At 39.9% G+C, this 25,228-nt stretch overlaps 1 protein-coding gene across 19 annotated transcripts in view; it reads right to left on the bottom strand.

Annotated features, from left to right (window-relative positions):
* Positions 1-25,228, bottom strand: part of ABLIM2 (actin binding LIM protein family member 2) — a 313,210-nt gene that overhangs the window by 236,792 nt on the left and 51,190 nt on the right. For 18 of the 19 annotated variants that reach the window (XM_036763486.1, XM_036763488.1, XM_036763482.1 and 15 more), the window contains exon 1: positions 286-450. The exons of the other annotated variant lie outside the window; for it this stretch is intronic. In XM_036763486.1, coding sequence (XP_036619381.1) covers positions 286-301 — 16 coding nt within the window. In that variant the 5' untranslated portion in view covers positions 302-450. Of the gene's footprint in view, positions 1-285; positions 451-25,228 lie in introns of those variants that run through there. 19 annotated transcript variants of the gene reach the window in all.

Here is a 25,228-nt window from a genome sequence, read left to right on the forward strand (position 1 = left end):
CAGAGAGTGTAGGCTATATGATCTCTAAGGTCACTTCTAATTTTATATCCTATGGCCCAGGGTCACATAGTTGAACAGTATCAGAACCAGGATTTGAACCTAGGTCTTCTGAGTCCAAATAGTACAAATCACCAGGCTTTGAGGAGAGATCACAGAACCCAGCTTTCCCATGCCTGGTGCTATTTACATGACTCTACCAGACTGCCTCTTGAAAAAAATTAAAAAAAAGAAAAGTAAAGCCCCCCTTCATCTGGCCTAAGCCCACTGAGCAAGCAACCACAGTACCTGTTTCCTCTGGCATTACAGAGTGAGCTGTGGCCTAGTCAGACAAAGCCTCCACAAGCCCCACTCCTATTCACTCTCTTCAGAACAGACCTCGGAGATTGTAGAGGAAGCAAGTTGAAAGACAGGCAGCCGACGAGAGCCAACAGCCAGGTTCTGCCTGCCGCTGGAGCTCGCTGGGACTGAAATGCAGGAGGGGTCATATGATGCTGGTGTCTCTCATGTACAAACAGGGTGATAGCCAAGTTCTTCCTGACTCACCAAAATAGAACTCCCATTAAGCTCCAAAAATTTATACATCCTTCCGGGGTGGGGGGCAGGGCACTTCGAACTGACAGTTAAATGTAAGTGACTTCTACAAGATATAATCAGATAGATCATCCTCAAAGGGTCTTTGAGAAGAGAATCAACCAGAAATTATCAAGCAATGGGCCGACAGTGTTCCATTTTAACTCACAGTGACAGCAGTGAGGTCTAAAGGACAGAGACCTTTCTTGACTGGTTGGGGATACTTCTGGTATAGCTCCGGATCTGCCTCTAACTATCTTTGTGAACTTCATTTTCCTTTGTCTATTAAATGAGAGAAGTGGACTCAATGCTTTCTAAATTCTCTTCTGGTTCTAACCATCTATGTTCAAAGTCTTGTTGTATCCCAGGATTCTATGTTCTAGGGCAGTGGTGTCAAACTCAAATAGAAATGGGCCATAGGAGGTACATAATGATGCCTGTAGGCTGCATATTGACTTAGAAAACCACATGTTGATACTATCTATGTTGATGTTAAGTCATTTTCAGTCATGTCTAACTCTTCACGACCCCATTTGGGGTTTCCTTGCATAGATAATGGAATAGTTTGCCATTTCCTTCTCCAGCTCATTTTACAAATGAAGAAACTGAGGCAAACAGGGTCAAGTGACTTGCCCAGAGTCACACAGCTAGAAGGTGTCTGAGACCATATTTGAACGCAGGAAGATGAGTCTTCTGACTCCAGGTTTGGAACTCTAACCACTGTGCCACCTAGCTGCCCCCATACTATCTATGTTCTATTGTATTTTTATTTATTTTTTAACTATTTCCCAATTACATTTTAATTTGATTCAGGCTGCACCCAGAAGTATTTCAGGATGTATTTGGCACCTCTGTTCTGGGTGTCCTTCCAATTCTAACATTGATTCTATGACTAATTTTTCCCTATTTCTGCAAATGACACTACCATCATCCCAGTAACTCAGGATCAAACCTCAGAGTCATTATTAAATTCCTTCCTTTCCCTTACCCCTATGCATCCAAAAAGCTGTCAAGTCTTGTTACTCTTCCTTTGAAAACATCTCTTGTAATCATCAATCAATAATTATTTGTTAAGGGCTTACTACTTAATTAGGCACTGCGCTAGGTATCTTGTTTTATTACACTTCACTTTATTGAACTTCACAGATATTACACTGGGTTTTTGCTGTTGTAACTGTTTTTTATTGTTGCTTACAAACTGAAGGCTTGTGGCAACCCTGCATTGACCAAATCTATCAGCGCCATATTTCCAACAACATGTACTCACATCTTGCTGGGTCATATTTTGGTAATTCCTGCAATATGTGAAACTTTTTCACTGTTATTTTATATCTCTCTCTATATATATACATATGTATATAAGTACATATATATATATATATGTTATAGTAAACTGTGATCATGGATCTTTGACGTTACTATTGTAATTGTTTTGGGGTACCATGAACCTGCCCATATAAGACAGCAAACTTAATTGATAAATATTGTGTGTGTTCTGACTGCTCCACTGACTTGCCATTCCCCATCTCTCTCCCTCTCCTTGGGCCTCCCTATTCCCTGATACACAACAATATTGGAATTAGGCCAATAACCCTACAATGGCCTCTGAGTGTTCAAATAAAAGGAAGAGACAATCAATGTGGCAAATTTAGTTGTTTCAATATTTTAAGAAATTGTCACAGCCACTCCAACCCTCAGCAACTACCACCCTGATCAGTCAACAGCCATCAACATCAAGGTGAGACCCTCCATCAGCAAAGATTGCAAGTCGCTGAAGGCTCAGGTGATGGCTATCATTTTTAATGATAAAGTATTTTAATTAAGGTATGTACACTTGTTTTTTTGACACAATACTATTGTGCACTTAAAAGACTACAGTATAGTATAAACATAACTTTCAACGGAAATCAAAAAATTCATGCAACTTGCTTTACTGTAATATCTGCTTTATTGTGGTGGTCTGGAACCAAACACAATATTTCTGAGGCATGCCTCTTTTGAACATGCAAAGACAAAATATAACAGCTCTGCCTTCAAGAAGTTTACTTAATACCCACTGCAATCGGTCTCATTCAAGTTCTTATCTCTTCTTGTGTAGGCTACTGGAATGCCTCCTAATTAATTTTTCCAAGTCTAGTCTGTTCTCTCTCCATTACATCCTCCACACCATTGCCCAAGTCATATTCCTAACATACTGTGATCATGTCATGTAACTCATGACCATTTGGTGGTTCTTCATTGCCTGCCAGATAAACCATAAGCTGACTCTAGCCTTCAAAGCCCTCCACATGCTGCTTCAAATATACTTCCTCTCATACTATCTCCTTCCATGTACTCTACATTCTAGCCAGGCAGGATGATATCAGACCCTCTCCAAACATGGCTCATGACATTCCTTCATGCCTGGAATGGAAAACCCTTCTGCTTCTCTATCTGTTGATAGATCTGTCGATAGATAGATGGTCCTTCAAGACCAAGTTTTATTGCCATCATTTCCCATGAAGCTTTTCCCTAAATCTTTGCCTGCCCTCCATCCTAAGGTAGCTTGGGGAAAGTATCCCCTCTTCAAATTTTTCATAACACTTTGTCTCAACCTCTTTTTGGTGCACTTACTTTGCTCTCCTTTGTATTGTATGACAGCTATTTATGGACACGTCTCTTGCTATTAGATTATACATTCCTTAAGAATAAGATCTCTGTTATATCTGTTTATTGCATTCTCCTTACCAAGCATAGGGCCTTGGACAGAGCAACAGCTTAACAATTTTTTTCTAATTGAATTAAATTTAATTTTTCTATGATGGGAAAATAACATATTTACAATAATAAGCACAACAGGATACACAGCAGGCCTGACCTGACCAACAAAGTCAGCATGAATGCATCAATTCACAGAATGCAAAAGCTAGACAGGACTTTTGAACAGAGAGTTCTAGAACTGGAAGGGAACTTTGATCACAGGATAATAGATCTGGAATTGTCTGTAAAACAAAGACCACGAATTCAGAGCTGGAATTCCCTTCATTATCAGAGGCAGCTAGGTGACACAGAAGATAGAGTGAGGAAGGCTTAAATTCAAATTATGTCTCAGATACTTGAACTATGAATAAGTCACTTTAACTGCTCTCAGCCTCAGTTTCTTCATCTGTAAAATGATTGGGTTGGACTTGATGACCTTTAAATTCCCTTCTGGCTCTAAAGCCGCAAATAATAACAAAACTGAGCCTTGCAGAGGTGAGGGGACCTGTTCAAGAACCCTAATCCTTGAGCCAGCACCAGAGCCCAGGACTAGGGAGAACCCAGGCTCTTTACACCTAGTCTCGTGCTACCTCCTTTTACTTAAAAAAATGTTTCCTGACTAGTACAGACAGCTCATGCTAACTATGTAGGAAATGCTTCCAAGGAGCTTAATTCAGCACTTTTCCACAGAGGTGATAATTTAGATTCACTCTGAGTGTCTGCATTGTAAACTAATGTTGTCAAAGCTACGGAAATTTCAAAAATGTTCCACAATATGTCTCTAAACTCCTTTCTCGGGCTTCTCAAAAGAATCCTCTACCCTTTTCTCACATTACTGCCTTTCATGCACTATACATCTCAACTAAACTGGACTATTTATTGTTTTTTTAAGCTCATTCCACTGTTTCCTCCCATCACACCTTTACTTAAGCCATACCGTACACCTGAAATGCACTATCTCACCACTGCCCCCCACCATTTTTATGTTGTTACCAGACTTTAAGGGCCAGCTCAGGTGCCTTCTTATCATTTCCTAACTCAAAACACTCAGAATGCAGAATGTACACAGGCTGTAGAGACAAAAGATGAATTTCCCCATCTGAAAAATGGGGATAATAATGTGCATACTACTTACCTCATACTATGTCGTTTTGTAAATTATAGAGCAATGTACAAGACCATCTTTACCAGTTTTGTTTTTAGAAGAGTAACTCACATTTACCAAATCCTCTAGGGTTTACTGAGCTCTCTCTGCACAATAACCCTGTGAGCTAGGTAGGTAGGTGGTTAGTGAGAGTATAATTGTTCCCATATTACAGAAGAGGAAAGTACAGGTCAGAGAAGAGAAATTACTTGTCCAGGGTTATGCCAAGTAAGTATCAGAGGTGGCATTCAATTCCGTGTCTTCTGATTCACATCTTCTTCTCCTTCCACTTACACTACCTACTGCCCTTTGGACTGCCAGGCATACTTTGAGCTCCATGAGGAAAATGTTATTCAGACCCTTCAGGCATGTAAACGTTGACTACAGATACAGCAAGGGACTATAGGTGAATCTGTGGGAATGGTTTTATTTAATGGTGCGTGTAATCTGTGCCGATTTGGCCACCAGATAATTGGCAATATAGATCTTACGGGGATGGAGAGTCTTTCATTCAGCAGGGTGCCAATGCACTGGAAAGTGCTTGTCATATTTCACACAGCACTGGCTTAAATATCAGGTTGACTGTGCCCAGCAAGAAGTGCCTTGTAGCATCAGATCAGCAGAAGAAATTTGGGGGCAGGTGCTATGGAGCAAATGTAACATTCTTCTCCTCTCTCCATCAAACACACACACACACACACACACACACACACACACACACACACACATACACTTTTATTATGAGTGCTAGTATAAAACCATAACCTCATTTTGCTATGAAATATGAGAAACAATAATTGTCCAGATTCTCATATGAAACTCAGAAGAATTTGCTTTCTATTACTGGCTTATGAGATATCCAAATGGCTACAGTGATATTCACGAAATATGATCACATCCCTTTGCCATCTATAAATGAGGATGAATTGATCTGTGAGGGGCCTGTCTTATTGACTTCATAACATTAAATAAGTTTCTGGCAACATCTAAAGAGTGTCATACTTAATAATCTCACTTACTTGCCTCCTGAACACATATCAGTAATAACAGATAAGCTATTATTTCTCTGACAAAGACTGTGCAGCATAAATAGACATCGATAGGGTTATAACTAGAGGCTTTACTGCAACCCGGAGAACTGGACTTGAGTCTCAACTCTACCACATTGGGGAACAATTCGATTAAATAAACATTTACTGACAGCTACAAAAGTTCAAGGCATTGCTGATACAAAGACTGCCCCTCCAAAGAGCTTTCATTCTAAAGGGAGATAACAACATGTAAACAGAGAAGTAAGTTAAATGATATTATAACAACAAAGGTCTTTGGTTTTACCAGTGTGGACGTTCCATTCATCAATGCCAACTGAAATTTTTTTCAGACCTAGGCAGGCGGAGGACTATCTTCGTGAGGTTCCTGTCACTGAAGAAACTCTTTACCTGATGGCTAATCTTTTGGGGACCAAGCTGTTAGTTAAGTCAAGAGTAAGCTCTTAACTAAGCTGGTTCTCAGGTGACCAGCACAGTCCACTGGAACTCAAAAGCTCTGCAACATAGTAGGACCTGCTAGGACTCATGCTCTGCTGGCAGAATCTTCTACACCCTGGGATCAACTCTGTGCCAAGATGTGTCATCCAAGAGTTCTTTAGCAGAGGGACAATAAAAATATCTGACATTTACGTAGTGCTTTACTACAGTTTGTAAGCCATTCCCTTGGCAACCCTGAGAAATAGCTAATACAATAAATATCCCCATTCTGCAGATTGAGAAAACTGAGGCCCAGAGAGATACAGTGACTTGCTCAAGGTCTCTCTCTCTCTCTCTCTCTGTCTCTCTCTCTCTCTGTCTCTCTCTCTCTCTCTCTCTCTCTCTCTCTCTTGTATAGACATATAATATATATATATACACACATACACACATATGTATATAAATGTGTATATAAATATGTATGTGCATATATACATACATATCTCAAAGATCCAAGTCTCGAAATGCTTGCCACTCTAGCATCCTCCCTTTCCGTATTTTAACATTCTTTGGAGTTAAGGCTCAGCTCCAGGGCCATCTCCTACATAAAGCCTTTCCTCACCCATCTCCCCCCCACCCATTTGTTGGTACTCAAATGACAAAGTATAAAGTATTTTGTAATCTGTAAAGATTTATGTAAATATGAATTATTTTCCTTAGTACTTAACAATAATAATCATTATATTGCTAGGTTTCAATTTATTTCTCCTTAAAATGATTAAATAGACAAGTATATCAAGAACCCCAGAAAGTATCTAGTCCAACTCTACACAACCTACCTACCTCATAGTAATTTCATATGGAAAGTAAATCACAAAGCCTTTTGTAAATGTTAATTACCATTCCATCAATTAGAGTATGCCCTCTACAACATTCCCCCAAAGCAGTCACTCAGCTTTCATTTGAATGCTTCCAGTAATGGGCAACTCACTACTTTATAGGAGAGCAATTTCATAAAATAGTCAACTTGGATTTGGAAGGGACTTCAAAGAAAATCTAGTCAAACCAGGAGCAGAACAAAAATACCCTCTATAATCTCCTCAACATTTAGTCATCTGGCCTTTGCTGAAAGATCTCCAGTCCAGGGTAACTCATGAATTCACAAGGTAGCCAGTTACATGTGGAGGTGACTCCAATAGTTAGAATGACTTTTCTTACAGAAACCAAAATACTCCTTCCTGAAACTTCCACCCTTTGCTCCACCTTCTGGGAACAAGCAGAACTTGTCTAAGATTTCTTCCATATGACAGTCCTTAAATACTTTAAGGTAGTTATCAAGTCCTCTATAACTCTTGTATTTCCCAGGTTAAATATCCAAAGGACTCATAGGGTATGACATCTTTACCACCTTGTTTGTCTTCCACCAGACATACCCAGATTGTCAAAGGCCATAAAATGTGCTGCCGTGATGGAGCTGAACATATTGTAAGATCCAATCAAGGCAGTGTTCGCCTCCATCATTCTAAATGGACACTTCATTAATTTAGCCTAAGGTCCAATTGGCTTTTTCTTGGTTTCCATGATTGTCTAATAATGAGCATGTGAGTTCATTAAAATGCCCATAAATTTTTCATATGAACTGTTGCCCAGCTTCACCTTCAGCATCATTTTCATGTGAACCTAAATGTAGGACTTGACTTGACTCCTATGGCCTTTCTTGTCTATATTACTCATTTGACACTTAACCATATGAACCCTTATTTTGATAGCTACCTTTTTACCCATTTATTTTTGCCATCTAAAATAAAATTTACAATCATTGAAAGCCAGGATCGTGTCACTTAATCTTTCTTTCTCCCACAGCCACAAACCCTATACTTTACTCATTACATATGTTTTTAATTAATTAGTTGAATTGCTACATTGAGGGGCAATTAAAAATATTGAACATACCCAAGATTACTGAAAAACTTTGTCCACAGGGAGGATTTTTAAATATCTCTAACTTCTAGAAATCATGAGTTGTTCAGTCATCTTGAATTCTTCCTTCCTCCTCTCTATCCACAGATAATCAGTTGCCAAGCCTTGTGAATTCCACCTCCACTATATCTCTCCAATCTGTCTTCTCACCATTCGCACAACCACCCCTATAGTTCAGTCCTTCATTATATCTCACCCTGACACAGCAATCATATCCTAATTAGATTCCCAAGTTCTACTTTTTCCCCTCTCCCTTCTTCCATGGGGCTACCAAAAATCACTTTTCTAAAGTACAAGTCAAGAAGCATGGTATTTTTGACTTTCTTTCATTGTTTTTTTTCATTTATTTGAGTCTTCTTGTACAAAATGACTAATGTGGAAATGTCTTACGTGATTGCACATGTATAATCTATATCTAATTGCTTACCATCTCAGGGAAATGGGATGGAAAGGAGAGAGGGAGGGAGGGATAGAATTTAGAACTCAAAACTTTTTTTAAAAATCACTTAAAAATTGTTTTATCATGTAATTGGGGGAAAATTATGTGTGCATGTTTGTGTGTGTGTGTGTGTGTGTGTGTGTGTGTGTGTGTGTGACAACTCTACTTATATCAGTCCCTTACTAAAAAACCTCCAGTGGCTCCCTATTGCTTCTATGATAAAGCACAACTTCCTTAGCCTGGCATTTAAAGTCCCTCATAACCTGGCTTCAGTTATCTTTCAGATTTATTTTATTCCCCATTCATGCACTCCATATTCCAGTAAAGTTGGCCTCCCTGCTCTTCCCCTAATTTGGCATTCCATCTTTTGTCTTTTTAGCAGATGTTCCATATGCCTGGAGTATCCTCCTTCTTCCTCTGTTAGAATTCAGAGCTTCCTTCAAAGCTATGTCCATTACGACCTCCTCTGGGAAGCCTGATCCCTCGAAGTGCTCTCTCATCTTCAAGCTATCATACATATACTTTTTCCATATACGTATTGTGTCTACCAAAAGAATGTAAGCTCCTCGGGGGCAGGGACTATTTTTTCGAGTCTTTGTATTCCAAGCTCTTAACACAATGTTTGGAACATAGTAGGCACTTAATAAACATTTGCTTGAATCTTTTTGTTGTTGCTGTTGAGCCTGCTTATTCGTATCTGACTCTCTGTGACCCCATTTGGGGTTTTCTTGGCAAAGATTCTGGAGTGGCTTGCCATTTCTTTCTCCACATCATTTTATAGATGAGGAAACTGAGGCAAACAGGATTAAGTGATTTGCCCAAGGTCACACAGCTAGTAAGTGTCTGAGGCTGGATTTGAATACAGGTCCTCTTGACTCCAGGGCTAGAGCTCTATCCACTGTACCACCTAGCTCCCCACTGCTGGGATCTTACTAGTCCCTTAACATACTTATTTCTTCTTCCATGCATTTGGTCATGATATTATTCCAGCCAACAATGCCCTACTCACCTCTGTGTTGCCTACTTAAATTCAATCCATCATGAGGCCTTCTCGCTACATAAACACAATGCAAATTGGCACCCTCCCTGCAATGCATAGAGAATCTTCTGGAGCATCATGGTCACAAAGGTGGTATGTGTCAGAGGCAAGACTTGAGACCAGTTCTATATCCACCATACTATGTTTTCCATTTACCAAAGTGCAAGGAAATTGCCCATTTCTTAATTGCCCATCTGAAGATGCCGGTATCCCTGAATGCATTGCTACATTTCAGTTCAGGTTCTAGCAAAAGCCTGATTCTGGAATGTGCTATGTGGGACATGTGCCCACACGTGTCTTTTCACATTGCCACAAGAGCCCTGAGTGTATTCACTGAACAGAAAGGCTAAACAACAACACAAAACAGAATGGAGCGGGGGTGGGGGGGCTCGGGGAGGGTGAGTCCTATTATGACAATCTATAATCTCTGACAGAGGCTTTTATCGCCGTGCTATATTTCCCCCAAGCAAAGGTACGAATTCTATAAGCAAATAGCTTTGGTCGATGTCTTCATTTTCAAAAAATAAACAAAACTTGTTATGAACCTGCCTAAGAAAGAAATAATATCTATTGCCTAGGTTTGATTTTTGTAGCACTTAATGCATTGCTCTGAACATACTAGATACCCAATAATAAACAGTTACCCAGTGAAGGGATCTCTACTACTGCTCCTCCATATTGTCAGGCCTATGAGTTTAAGTGTGTCTTCTGTACTACAACATTTCTGTCCTTGCCTTTCCATACTCCATTCTCCTGGTTTTTTGGGTCCACCTAGTATAGGAGACAATGTATAGAATTAGCCACTTGGAAATGTCTTGAAATTTAGAAAAATGTGGAATTTCTCTGGTTAAAGCCAGTGTGACCATTAATATTGAGCCTAGATAAATTTTTCTGACACCTCAGATGAGTCTACCAATCCTTTTTATTTCCTGCCCTAAACTTCTGCACAGATGCATAGAAATTTATATAGAAGGGGCTTTAAAAGCCATTTTGCTCAACCACCTCACTTTACTGATAAGGAAACTACAATCCATCAAGGTTATGTGACTTCCCTAGGGTCACATAGTTAGTGAGTGTCAGAGTCAGGATCTGAAATCAGGTCCTCCTTTTTTAATTAAGATTTTTTATTTTTAGTTTACAAAATTCAGTTCTGCATGTTTTTGAGTTCCAGATTTTCTTCCCCTCTCTCCCATCTCCCCTCTCCTGCAGGACGGCAAGGAATCTGATATATCTTTTACATATACCTTCCATTAAACTTATTTACACAATAGTCAAGTTGTAAAGAAATCAGGTCCTCTTATTACAAAAACCAATTATCTTCTACAATACCACTCAACCTCTATTTCTAAGAAGAGAGACTCCATCATCTCCACATCCCAATTCCACACACTAAAGAGGGGAGAGGTGGAAAAACAACTCCTGAAAACCACTAGAAAGGATGCCCAATAGTAAATCATGCCCCATGAGTTTGGGGGTGGCTTGTCAAAACTACCATGACTTAACTTTCATGTAGTGGAAAGAAAAAATGGATTTGGAATCAGGAAACTTGGGTTTCCTAAGTTATATGGTTGCAGTTACACCGGGAGTTAACGGCAGAAATAGGGCTTCATTAGCTAAGCCATGCTTCAAATGATTGTACTATTGTGGTCATGAAAAAGAAAAAAAGCCATGAAGAAACCTTCAGGGAAAAAAAACCATACCTAATTCCATGCCATGTAACTTTTGTTCATTTGCTTAGGAAGCCAATAAAACAACCTTGAAAGTTAAAAAAAAAAGAATTAGGGCTTTAACCCAAGTCAAAAGATCTGGGTTCAGGTTCAGCTCTACCACTACCATTATCAATCAGTCTCAGGCACATTGATTAAACTTTCTGAGCCTCACTTTTCTCATCTGTCAAATGAGAAATGACTAGATAATCTCTGAGGTCTCTGCCAATGCTAAATGTATTCTCTTTTAACCTACAATTCAATGAAGAACTAATCCAAGAATACAACCCCCCACAATCATCTAAAAGGGGCCTCAAAGGTTATCTGGTCCAGAGGAAACAAACGTAACCAGCTTCATGAGACCCCACAAGATTCCCAGGTGCCTCCTGAACCAGATTAAAATGTTCCTATCTGATTTTAATGGCTTGATGCATTAATAAAAAAGAAATCTATAAACACATGTGGTTTTCTAAGTCAATATGGGGCCTACAGGGATGCTTCTGTATGATTTGAGAGGCCTCCATTTCTAATTGATTGATCTAATCCAATCAGGACCCAGAGTATGAATCCCCTTCACAACATCTCTGGCAAGCAGTCAGACAGCCTCCAAAGACAGGGGAATTCTTTATCTCCCTAGACTACTTAAATTGAAGGAACTAGTAGGAAGGTTTTCCTTTTATTAAGCCCAAACCTATTTCCTTATGTCATACAACACTTCACTTCCCAAAATCTTGGTAACTCACTCAGAAGACAAACTTACTAACTATTCTCCACACCAAGAAATGAATGCACTGTTAAATTCACCTTGCTGCAGGTGTCTATAAATAACAGCACAGGTAATGCCATGAGTGTAAATCATCTCTCTCGCTTCCACTGGTCGTCAACAGATCCTCTCAGAGCAAGGGGTTCAAGCAGAAGAAAACATCTTGCCCTCAAGACGTTTACATTGTAATAAATAATTGCTAACATGTCGCTAGCTATTTAGTGTTTACATAGCGCTGGTTTCAAAGGTGCTTTACAAATATTATCTCATTTGGTCCTCAAAGCAATCCTGGGAGGTAGATGTTACTATTATCTCTCTTTCACAGACAAGGAAACTGAGGGAGACAAAGGTTAAGAGACTTGCCCAGGGTTGCACAGCTAGTAAATGTCTAAGGTAGAATTTGAACTCAGGTCTTGTAATAAGGGAAGGGGAAGATAACATATATGTATGTGTATATAAATATATATATACATATATATATAGACACACACACACACACACACACATATATATATATATATATATGTATGTATAGAATACATGATACATATGGAGTAGATACAATGTTCCCTTTCATTTATTATAAAAGAAATTCAAATCGATTCCTTATCCATTGGGTGAAAGTCTTCACTTCACAGATGATGTAACCAACACCCCAGAGAGGGGAAGTCACTCTCCCCAGATCGAACAGGTAATCAGAGGGAGAGAAAATGAGAAGGTGTAAGTGAATACGCTGAAACAAATACAAAACACTACGTGTATAATGAGCAGTCCACCAATGGAATCTATGGCAACCACCACACCCATCCTCCAATTATTCTGACTCAACAATATCATGGCATGGCAGATTTAAAGGAGGGCATGTTGTCCAATCCTCTTAGCTTACAGATAAGGAAACTGAGATCTGCAGTGAGGAATTAATCTGCCCAAGGTCACACCTGCATAGTAGACAAAGAGGCAGGGTTTGAACCCAGGGCTCCTCTGAGTTCTCTTTCCTAGTGTTTCTCTCTGTCTTTGCAGCCAGGGCTCTGCTGCAGGGATGATTGTGTTGGCAAGAAAGTAAAGCAATGCCTAATTTCACATGTGGAGACATAGAAGGACTGGTGCTGTGACAAATAACAATGTTTTGTGTGTAGGCACCTCCATTCACACCTGGTCCGGTGTTCACTCAAATGTTATCTGGTATAGAGCAACCTGTGATTCACAGGCCTATATAAATGGTTTGAGGTGTTTGTAAAAATACTTTTTGTGATACAAAAGTCAAGTTCTTCAAGTGTGTTTCACCCATCCTCATAACGCTTGGGTTAAGAATATGTAGGTACTGCTAATGTCACCTTCATTAAGATGAGTTGATTTAAACTTGACATGCAGGGGAGAAACTAGGGTAGGAAAAAATACCAGAAGAATGAAAGTCAAGATACCTGAGTTCCCTGATCTGCCACTCACCTCTAGATGACCTTGGGTAAGTCATATTTCCTCTTTAGGTCTCAGTTTAGTTTCCTAATCTGTAAAAGGGGAAAATTGAATTAATTGGTCCCTAGGTTTCCTTCCTGCTTTAATCTTCTGGAATTCTAATATCAGGTCTTTGAAAATATTCCTTAGGTTTTTGGATTCCAAATCCAACATTTTTAATTGCCCCAAGGATCTAGTAATAATACCATTTCAAATTTACATAGCTCTTTGATATTTGCAAAGTGTTTTACAAGATAATAGAATAATGACTAGAGTTTATATAGTATTTTAAGGTTTGTAAAGCACTTTATATATGTGATCTGATTTGAACCTCACAACAATCCTGTGAGTTAAGTGCTATTATACTTCTCCAGGTTACTAATGAAGAAACTGAAGCTGAGAAAGATTATAGAATTTTTCCAGGGACACATAGCTAGGAATTGTCTAAGGCAGAATTTGAACCCAGATCTTCTGGAAGTAATGCTTTTCATAGCATTACCATTTCAAAGAGACAATGTAGTTTAGGAAAACTTTGGTCTTAGCCCAGGAGACCTGGGCAGTAGGGTTGAGATGTAAGAGTTTGAGCCTGGGCTTGATGGCTAAGTGCTGTGTGACCTTGATCCAGTCACTTCTCTCTTCTAGGCCTCAGATTTCTCATCGGCAAAATGAAGGGGTTGGATCAAAAGATCTCTATGATCTATTCGAGCTCTAATATCCATGACTGATCCTTGGAGACAGGGATCTGGAGCCTGTCAAGTGACTCAGAATGAAAAGCAGAAAAATAAGATCAACAGGTGACAGATGAGTAATTAGCAGGAGACAGATTGAGGGAGGAGGTTTCTCTTGTCACACTAATCAGGGAAGGGACTTGAAGGTGGACACTATAATTACTGGGTCTGTAGCTGGCAGTCTTTTGGGAAGCAAGCAGGATGGACCACTTGCTACTGATTTTGTAGAGAAGCTACTTGAAACAATTGGTTTTTGACATTGTTTGACAGTTGAGCCAATACATAAGTTTATATTTTCAAACTCCTAATTACATAAAAGAAACTGCATAAAGCATGGCAACATTCCTTCCTTCATTCCAGAAACATTTATCTACTCTGTGCTCCAAGGACAAAGGAAACACTTATGAACTGATAAAATTTGAGAGCTGGAAGGGACTGCTGAACAGAGAACACAGAGTGTTTGAGTCAGCAGGGGGTGTGGAAGGAATGTTCTTCTCAGGTTCAGGAGGCTTGGGTTCTAGTCTGGGCTCTGACACTATGGGCAAGCCACTTAACAGCTTTTTTGCCTCAGTTTCCTCCTCCATAAAATGGACCTAATAATAGATTCCTTACCTAGCCTATTGAATTGTGGTGAGGAAGGGGTACTTTGTCAACTTTAAAGTGCTGCATAAATGTGAACTATTACATATTAAGATTCTTTCCATCTCTAATAGTAGCATATTATTATACCAGGCATTACATTAGGCACGCAAAAGAAAATAACAAAATGTTTGCTGATTTGAATTCACAGAAAATGTTCTTAGGTAGAAGGGGGGAAGTATACCCCAGTGGGCTAGTATTAGAATAACTGGTGGTCTGAGTCACCACTGGAAAAAGTAGAAGGGAAGAGTCCGGGTTAGTAGGTCACAGGCAAGCATGGAGTTAGGGATGCCAAAGCTGGAGGCAGCCAGAGGCATAAATAGAAACCATAACTGCAGCAATCTAGATAGGATGGAGAATCCATTTCACAGGGATGGGTTAGATGTAAACCAGGTGTCCCTAGAAACAAAGAATTCAGGCCAAAAGAAACCTTAGCAGAGCCATAACCACACCAAGGCATTTGGGAGTGCTATCCTACTATGAACTGGGTCCCAGATGAAAGATCTTCCTGTCTGTTTCTCCAGTTATTTATGAGTTAGTGACATAGGGTCATATGATCTAGAAAGGGGGGAGAGGGAGAGAGAGAGAGGGATGGAGAGAAAAGAAGAAAGGAGGAGGAGGAGGAAGAAGAGGAGGAGGAGGAGGAAGAAGAGGAGGAGGAGGAGAAGAAGAAGGAAGAAGAAAAGAAGGAAGAAGAAGAAGGAGAAAAAGGAGGAAGAGGAGGAGGAGGAAGAAGGAGGATGGAAAAAGTGAGAGAGGAGGGGAGAAGAGAAGAAGGGAAGGGGAGGGAGGGAGAGAGAAAAGGGAGGGAGACAGAGAAAGAGGAGAGCGAGGGAGGGGAGAGGAAGGGAGGGAGGGAGAGAGAGAGATAGATAGAGAGAGAGAGAGAGAGGGAGGGAGGGAGGGAGAGAGAGAGAGAGAGAGAGAGAGAGAGAGAGAGAGAGAGAGAGAGAGAGAGAAAGAGAGAGAGAGAAAGAGAGAGAGAGAGAAAAAGAGAGAGAGAGAGAGAGAGAGAGAGAGAGAGAGAGAGAGAGAGAGAGAGAGACTCTTAGAAATAATCTGGTCTAGCCACCATTCTAATAGATGAAGAAACTGAAGTCTAAGTAGGGAAATAAGTTGTTTGGTACCATGTGACTTAAAAGTAACCAGGGCAGAATTTGAAGAGAGACTTTGAGTCTCATCTCTCGTTCTTCCCATTATACCATAATTAAACTCAATCTGAGGATTCCTGAGTGGTCAGTGTTTCCACAGAGGACTACCATATTCTTCATCCATAGGCTGCTGCCTATGACCTTGTACCGAAAGAGTGGAGGGAAGGTGGAACACCTGTTCAGCGCTACCTGTCACCATAAGCCAGTCAATCTGTCAATCAGCTTCAGGCCAGCCCAGCATGGCACAATAATCAGTTAAAATTCACCCCACATAGCCACTGACTTTGGAGGTTGTTGATGCTATTTCCGTGACACCATTAGTACAAAATATCTGCATGTAGCCTAGGATCTTAGCCAGAAGCCAGTTCAAATCTTTCATTTTGCAGAGAGGAAAGCAGCCTTGTTCCACAGCTAATTAATGACTGATGCTGGGCCAGAACCTTGGCCTCCTGACTCCAATTCTTCCACTACTCCATTACATTCAACTGGTTATATACCTGGCTGGTCTGGGAACTCACCTGGTAATCCTGAACAAAGTCACTTATGAAACAGCAGCACATTTCTAGAGTACTTTAAAGGTTTACCATCCTAGGATGTTCCTTAACACAACTCTCTGAATTGATGTTTTAGATCTCTGACTTTTGCCTTTCTTTGTATCTACAACACTTAGCGCAATGCTTGGCACAAAGTAGGCACTATATATGTTTTTTTCTTTTCTATTAAGTCACAACAAATAAGGGATAATAGCCATAAAGAAAATTTTAAAAAGCTAAAAACTGGAAAGTAGAATAGAAATAGTACGTATTTGAAAAAATAACTGGAGCTTCTTAAAACAAAGACAGCACCCACAGCGCCCTAAACACCGAGGCATTTTGACACTCAAAAGCTGCATCTTTAAGTCTTTAAAATATGCAAAGGGTTTTCCTCATAATATTCCTGTGACAGTGGTAATGTGTATCACTATGCCCATTTTTTAGAGGAAAGACCCAAGGGCCAGACATGATTTGCCAGTGGTCACACTGTGAGCTACAATTCCAACAGAGAAATGCTAACTCAACAACCGTTCTTTCAGAGATACTATGTTGTTCCAGACTCCTCTTCACTGGTACCATCATTAAGATTGACTGTGATTTTACTTGAAAGTGGTCTCATTCTCAATGAGTCACAACATAGCAATAAAATAATTCATTTACATAGTGTTTTGAGGTTTGCAAAGTACTTTTCTTACTTTAATCTAGTGATGTAGGTAGTGTTAGCATTCTCATTTTACAGTAGAGAAAACTGAGGCTTCGATTGGTTAAAAAGTGATGTGCTGAGGAGCACACAACTGATAAATGTCAGAAGCGGGGTTTGAATTCATGTGTCTCCTGAGACTAAACCTATTATTCTAAACTCCAATAGATCCCTATTACCTCCAGGATCAAAGAGAAAATCCTCTCTTTAGCTTTTTAAGTCTTTTATAACCTGACCACTTCCTACCTTCTAGTCTTCTTCTATGATCCTTAGGTTGGCTGTGCTCTTTGTTTTTCTTCAGTAGTGGGTCGATTTTCTTTTAATGTTACTAATTTTTGCTTCTCTTCTTCTAGGCTGTCCTTCTGTGTATTTGCCTTCCCAACCTATTGTTCTCTCTTTTGTCTTCTTTGGTGATGTTTGCCATGATAGATTCTGGGTTCTCCCTTACTCCCATGTGTTCTATGATCCAGTGACATAGAATGGCACTGGTCTCCTGGCCCTTCCTCCCAAAAGGCACTCCATCTCCTGACTCTGGGCATTTTCACTGGCTGACTGTCCCTAGTCCCTCTTTCCTGGAATACTCTGCCTCCTCATCTCTGTCTCTTGGCTACCCTGGCTTCGAGTCTTAGCTAAAACCTAGCCTTCTGCAGGAAGCTTTTCCCAGTCCATCTTAATGCTAATGCTTCCTCCCTGAGATTACCTCCAATTTTAATCTGAACATGTCTTGTATGTACATAGTTATTTGCATTTTGTCTCCCCTACTTAATTGTTAACTCCTTGAGAGCAGGGCTGTTTTTATCTTTATTTGTAACCCCAATGCTTAGCTCAGTCCTGGCACATACTAGGTGCTTAATAAATGCTTGCTGACTTAACTTACTCTATGCTACACTACCTCATAAATTAAAAAATTTGAAAAAGCCCTAAAATGTCATTAGTTCCAACAATATACTAATATCTACATCCTGCTTGGCAATAGCTATTCCCATTTAACTACATCTGAATTCTAGCAGTATATCTTAATTTCTTGTAGAAAAAGAAAAGGCTCTTGTTATTTCTTCCTGTACAGCAAATTAATTACCTTTCTACTATAAAACTAATATTTCTGTAGTAAATCTAATTTAAAATTAAATCCCCTCCCTGTAACAAAAGGGAAACTGAGGATAAAAAAAGGAATGGCTTTAAAAACCATAGTATAGAAAGGGTCCACAGAGGTCATCTGGGCAAACTCTTTAGCAGAATCCTCTGACTAAATCTTTCCAGTGTTGGGAACTCCCAGTGTTCTGGGACAGCCTGTTCTATTTGTGCACAAATTTAACTGGTAGGATTTTTTTGGCCTTATATCAAGTTGAAATCGACTTTCCTGAAACTTTCACACTTTACTCCATTGGGCATGTTGACCCTACCTGTCTATGGTAATCACAGGATCTTAAGAGCTGAAAAGGGCCTCGGAGGTAATCAATTCAAATAAAAACATGCCTTGAGTACCTAATACATGCAAAGCGAGGAGCTAGACACAAGAGAATCCAAAGATGAAAAATGACACGATGCCTGACCTCAAGGAGTTTGTAGGTGTTTTAGGTAATTATAGGGAATCATAGGGAATTAATGGCTGAGCTGACATTTTAGTTCCTGGCTCCTAACCCCTAAGTCTTTCTTCTTACTGTTCCTGTCCTTTCAACTCTTATGAGGGTAAGTTTCTAACAAGTAAAATAAATCATTAAATAGGGTTTTTTCTTTGTTTCTTTGTTTTTACTTTCAGGAAAAATAGGTCTTGTGCAGCTCCTGTCAGCCTGGGCAGAGAGTCTGCCCCAGTACAGTGATTTGTATCTTGCCTTTTTTTATTGATTTGTTGCCAGAGACAGGCAGATTCTGGCTTCTTTAACAGTAATGCCTTACTTAGTCCTGAACTACATCTAAAATGACAGAAACATGGTCTGAAAGTAATTTTAGATTTTTTAAAACAATGAACATTTTCCTAAACAGGGGAATAAGGGAAATAGAGGAAGGAAGGAGAAAGATGTTTTCAAACTAGGCTGGGCTTTGGCGAACTTGACCTTGAACTCATGCATGATACTGTATAACATATGCTTTTTTTCCCTTTCCATAATTACAACTTTCCAAAGGATACTAGGAGGATGGGGAGGGGACCTGAAAAGAAGCCACAAGGCTGGACTAGAAATAGCTCCAGATCCCAAGTCAGAAGCCCTGGCTTTGCAATCCTTGTTTTATTCACTATCGGTACGACTTCAAACAATTCATTTCATGCCCTTATGCCCCAGTTTCCTCCCTATAACATAAGGCATTGGGCTAAATGATCTCTACGTCCTTTCTAGATCTAAATCCTATGCTCTTAAGAGGATCAGTTGAAGAAACAAATAATGTTTAGCCTGGAATGCTGAAGAAGTTGGTGGGGAGAGGGAGGGAGAGTGCTGATCATTCTCTCCAGCTATCTGAAGGAGCATTATATTCCCCTAGATCATGGTATCTCATAGCTGGAAAAGACCTCTGAGGCCATATAATCCAATTCATACTCAAAAAAGACGTCTCTACAACAAGGGTACTCAAAGTGTTGTCAAGGGTCTCCTAAGGTTCCTCAAGACCTTTACAGGGGGTCCTTGGGGTCAAAATTGTATTTTTTTTAATTTCTTTTTTTTCTTTTTTAATTTTTTTAAAATTTATTTAACATATTTAGTTTTCAGCATTGATTTTCACAAGAGTTTGGATTACAAATTTTCTCTCCATTTCTACCCTCCCCCCCACTCCAAGATGCCGTATATTCTGGTTGCCCTGTTCCCCAGTCAGCGCTCCCCTCTGTCCCCCCACTCCCCTCCCATCCCCTTTTCCCTTCCTTTCTTGTAGGGCAAGATAAATTTTTACGCCCCATTGTCTGTGTATCTTATTTTCTTGTTGCATGCAAAAACATTTTTGTTTGTTTTTGAACATCTGTTTTTAAAACTTTGAGTTCCAAATTCTCTCCCCTCTTCCCTTCCCACCCACCCTCCCTAAGAAGTCAAGCAATTCAACATAGGCCACATGTGTATCATTATGTATAACCCTTCCACAATACTCATGTTGTGAAAGACTAACCATATTTTGCTCCTTCCCAACCCATCCCGCTTTATTGAATTTTCTCCCTTGACCCTGTCCCCTTTCGAAAGTGTTTGTTTTTGACTACCTCCACCCCCATCTGCCCTCCCCTCCATCATCCCCCCCATTTTTTTTATCTTCTTCCCTCTTCTTTCCTGTGGGGTAAGATTCCCAGTTGGGTATGTGTGGTATTCCCTCCTTAGGCCAAATCTGATGAGAGCAATGTTCACTCATTCCCCCCCTCATCCGCCATCTCCCCTCCTCCCACAGAACTGCTTCCTCTTGCCACCTTTATGGGAGATAATCCATCCCATTCTATCTCTCCTTATCTCCCTCTCTCAGTATGTTCCTCTCTCATCCCTTAATTTCATTTTATTTCTTTTAGATATCTTCCCTTCATCTTCAACTCACCCTGTGTCCGCTCTCTCTCTCTCTCTCTCTCTCTCTCTCTCTCTCTCTCTCTGTATATATATATATATATATATATATATATATACATACATACATACACATTCACCCACATATATACATAAACATATATGTATGCATATTCCCTTCAGCTACCCTAATACTGAGGTCTCATGAATCATACACATCATCTTTCCATGTAGGAATGTCAACAAAACAGTTCACCTTTAGTAAGTCCCTTGCAATTTCTTCTTCTTGTTCTTTTTCTTGATTACCTTTTCATGCTTCTCTTGATTCTTGTGTTTGAAAGTCAAATTTTCTATTCAGTTCTGGTCTTTTCACTGAGAAAGCTTGAAAGTCCTCTATTTTATTGAAAATCCATATTTTGCCTTGGAGCATGATACTCAGTTTTGCTGGGTAGGTGATTCTAGGTTTTAATCCTAGCTCCATTGACCTCCGGAATATCATATTCCAAGCCCTTCGATCTCTTAATGTAGAGGCTGCCAGATCTTGGGTTATTCTGATTGGGTTTCCACAATACTCAAATTGTTTCTTTCTGGCTGCTTGCAGTATTTTCTCCTTGATCTGGGAGCTCTGGAATTTGGCAACAATATTCCTGGGAGATTTCTTTTTGGGATCTATTTGAGGAGGCGATCGATGGATTCTTTCAATTTCTATTTTGCCCTGTGGCTCTAGAATATCAGGGCAGTTCTCCTTGATAATTTCTTGAAAGATGGTATCTAGGCTCTTTTTTTGATCATGGCTTTCAGGTAGTCCAATAATTTTTACATTATCTCTCCTGGATCTATTTTCCAGGTCACTGGCTTTCCCAATGAGATATTTCACATTATCTTCCATTTTTTCATTCCTTTGGTTCTGTTTTATAATATCTTGATTTCTCATAAAATCACTAGCTTCTACTTGCTCCAATCTAATTTTTAAATTAGTATTTTCTTCAGTGGTCTTTTGGACCTCCTTTTCCATTTGGCTAATTCTGCCTTTCAAGGCATTCTTCTCCTCATTGGCTTTTTGGAGCTCTTTTGCCATTTGAGTTAGTCTGTTTTTTAGGGTGTTGTTTCCTTCAGTGTATTTTTCAGTATTTTTTTGGGTCTCCTTTAGCAAGTCATTGACTTATTTTTCATGGTTTTCTCGCATCCTTCTCATTTCTCTTCCCAATTTTTCCTCTACTTCTCTAACTTGCTTTTCCAAATCCTTTTTGAGCTCTTCCATGGCCTGGGACCAGTTCATGTTTTTCTTGGAGGCTTTTGGTGTAGGCTCTTGCACTTTATTGATTTCTTTAGGCTGTATGTTTTGGTCTTCTTTGTCAGCAAAGAAAGAATGCAAAGTCTGAGACTGAATCTCGGTGCATTTTCGCTGCCTGGCCATATTCCCAGCCAACTAACTTGACCTTTGAGTTTTTCAGTGGGGTATGACTGCTTGTAGACTAGAGAGTTCTATGTTCCACGTTTGGGGGGGAGGTGCCAGCTCTGCCACACCAGCACTGCTCCTTCCCCAACCCCCAACCCGGACTGGGCTTAGATCTTCAGCAGGCCGTGCACCCCTGCTCTGATCCGCCACTTAATTCCTCCCACCAGGTGGGCCTGGAGCTGGAAGTAACAACAGCTGTAGCTGCCCCACCTCCGCTGCCCCGGGGGCAGGAAGCCGAACCGCGAACTCTTTCTACTCCCGCAGCTTTTCCCACTAACCTTCTCCACAGTCTTTGGTGTTTGTGGGCTAAGGAGTCTGGTAACTGCCGCAGCTCACTGATTCAGGGCGCTAGGGCCCCCTCCGCCTGGCTTTTGGTCTGCATGGTCCATGCCGTTCAGGCTGGGCTCTGCTCCACTCCGTTCCCAGCTCCCAGCTCCCAGCTCCGTGTGGGATAGACCTCACCCAGAGACCATCCAGGCTGTCCTGGGCTGGAGCCCTGCTTCCCTCTGCTGTTTTGTGGGTTCTGCCATTCTAGAATTGCTTCAGAGCCATTTTTTATAGGTTTTTGGAGGGACTCGTTACGGAGCTCACACTAGTTCCTGCTTACCAGCTGCCATCTTGGCTCCGCCCCCCCAAAATTATATTTTTAATAATACTAAGAAATTACAGTAAACATAGGTAGATGTAACCCACATAGGCAAAAGATTTTTGAGGTCTTCAATCATTTTTAAGGTATAAAAGCATCCTAGATCCAAAATATTTGAAAATCACTGTGTTACAACACACCTGCCAAGGGGCCATCCAGCCTTTGCTGAACATCTAATGATGTAGACTTTGCTACCTCCTGAGGGAGTATATTCTACTTTTGGAAAGCTTTAATTGTTTTTTTTAAACTTTTCTCTTTCACCAAGCCTGAGTTTTTATAGCCTAAATTTGAAGTAGGTTTCTTTCTTGGCTGCCATATTACACTACTGAATCATACTAAGCATTCAGGCCAATAATACCCCGGACTTTTTTTCAGATGAACAGCTGTCTAGCCATGCCTCTCTCCATCGTATACTTAGGAAGTTAGTTTTTTTTAAAACAAGTGTCAGATTTTATCCTTTCTCCTATTAATTTTTTCTTATTACATTTGACCTAATGTTCTAGCTTGTCAAGATTTTTTAAAATTTTGACTCTGACAGAACCAGGACCAATGACATTATAAGAAAGTGGATTTTGGGCCAGTGTAAATATAGATTAAAATCACATAAGATTTCTTGACAGATACAGAGGCTGCTAAGTGGCGCAGTGGATAAAGTGTGGGACTTAGAGTCAGGAAGACCTAAGCACAAATTCTGGTGTGGATACTTACTAGCTGTGTGACCCTGGGCAAGTCTCTTAACCTCTGTCTGCTTCAGTTTCCTCAATTATAAAATCGAGATAATAATAGTACCTACTTCACAGAGTTAATGAGAAGATCAAATGAGCTAACACATGCAGTACTCTGCAAAGCTCAAAGCATTATCATTATTATTATTATTATTATTATTATTATTATTATTATTATTATTGATCAAAGGATTAAATGAGCTAACATATGGAGTGCTCTGCAAACCTCAGAACATTATTATTATTATTTAACACTATAGCCAACACCATTCCAACACAATCCAGTCATCTAGTTAAGTGATGCATTAAAAAGATCTATGCCATCAGAAGTAATTGCTACTGTCATGGAGGATGTCTGATGCTAAGTCCAAATGAAAGAGAGAATCCTCCACATGCTCTTGCTTATAGATGACATGGTGTTGATTGAACCAAAGCCCAGAATATTGTTGTTCTGCCTAAAATAAGATCAGTACTCACTTTAAAAGTTTGTCCCAACTAACCACACCAGGAAAGCCAAGTGACTGAAGAATGCTCTTACTATGATATGCAGCAGAACAGATAATCAGTAAAGCTCATTCATCAGTAAACATATCTTGAATAATTCATGGGGATGGGCAATGAAACAGATCCAATATTGAACAAAGTAGGCTGGAATACCTTTGGAAAAATTGAGTAGTGCTTTTAATGAGCTCTAGATTCTTCCTGAAACAAAGCCATATCTCTTCAATATCTTCTTCCAGTGATGCAATGTGGTTATGAGTCATAGAATAGCTCAAAATTATACACATAATCACACAGAGTTTGGAGTTGGAAGGGATTTCAGTAGCCACCTGGTCCAACCCATACTCAAAAGGAATCATCACTACACATCATGACAAGCTGTTATCTAGACTCTGCTTGGAGACTCCCAATGAAGGAGAGCTCAGTGCTTCTCAGGATAGCACATCATTGTTTGAGATGGTTCTCATTGTTACAAAGGATTTTCCTGACATCAAGCCCAAATTGCCTTTTGTAGGATCCACTCTTAGAAGCCAAAGGGAACAAATTGTAATCCCTCTTTCCCCACAATTGTTGTTTTCAAGTGCTTGAGGATTGTCGTTTCCATCCCTCTTCTTCCCTGACCCCCCAATTCTACCCTGTCTTCACTTCCCTGGCTACACATTCCCAGTTCCTTCAAGTTTTTTATTTGTTTTTTTTTGGATTTTTTTTTGCTAACACCATATTGATGACTCATGAGGAGCCTATGGTTCATGAAATTCCTCAAAATTTTTTGCAACTGCTGGCTATCCATACCTCTCCTATCTTATACTTGTGAAGCTGACTTTTTTAGCTGATGTGTGCCTTCACATTTGTCATTGAATTTCACCTTATAACTAGCTCAGTGTGCTAGCTTATCCAAATCCTTTTGGATCTTGGTTTTGGGATCCAGTGTGTTTATTATCCTTCCTGTGTCATCTGAAGCTCTGATGAGCCATTCCATCTATGCTTTTAACCACGTTGCGGATAAAAATGTTAAATGGCACCAGACCAAGCAGAGATGCTTAGAGCATTGACTTCATTGGTGTTCTCCTGATGCACTGACACGGAACAATTAGTCATTGCTCCTTGAGTCTAGTCATTCAACCAGGACTGAATCTATTTAATTCTCTTATCAATTTAGTCTATAGATTAAGATAGTATGAAAATTAATATACATAGGTATGTATATATAAAAATATATACTTATGTTCATAGATATGATCAAATGAGATACTTATGAAGTATTTTACAAATCTCGTAGAAGAAGTAGGAGTAGTAGTAGTAGTGTATGTGTATATCTCCCTTAATAGAACGAAAGCTCCTTGAGGACAGGGACTGTTTCACTTTTTTGTCTTTGCATCTCCAG

This window comes from Trichosurus vulpecula, chromosome 6 (assembly GCF_011100635.1).
Source record: "Trichosurus vulpecula isolate mTriVul1 chromosome 6, mTriVul1.pri, whole genome shotgun sequence".
Classification (NCBI taxonomy): Eukaryota; Metazoa; Chordata; class Mammalia; order Diprotodontia; family Phalangeridae; genus Trichosurus; species Trichosurus vulpecula.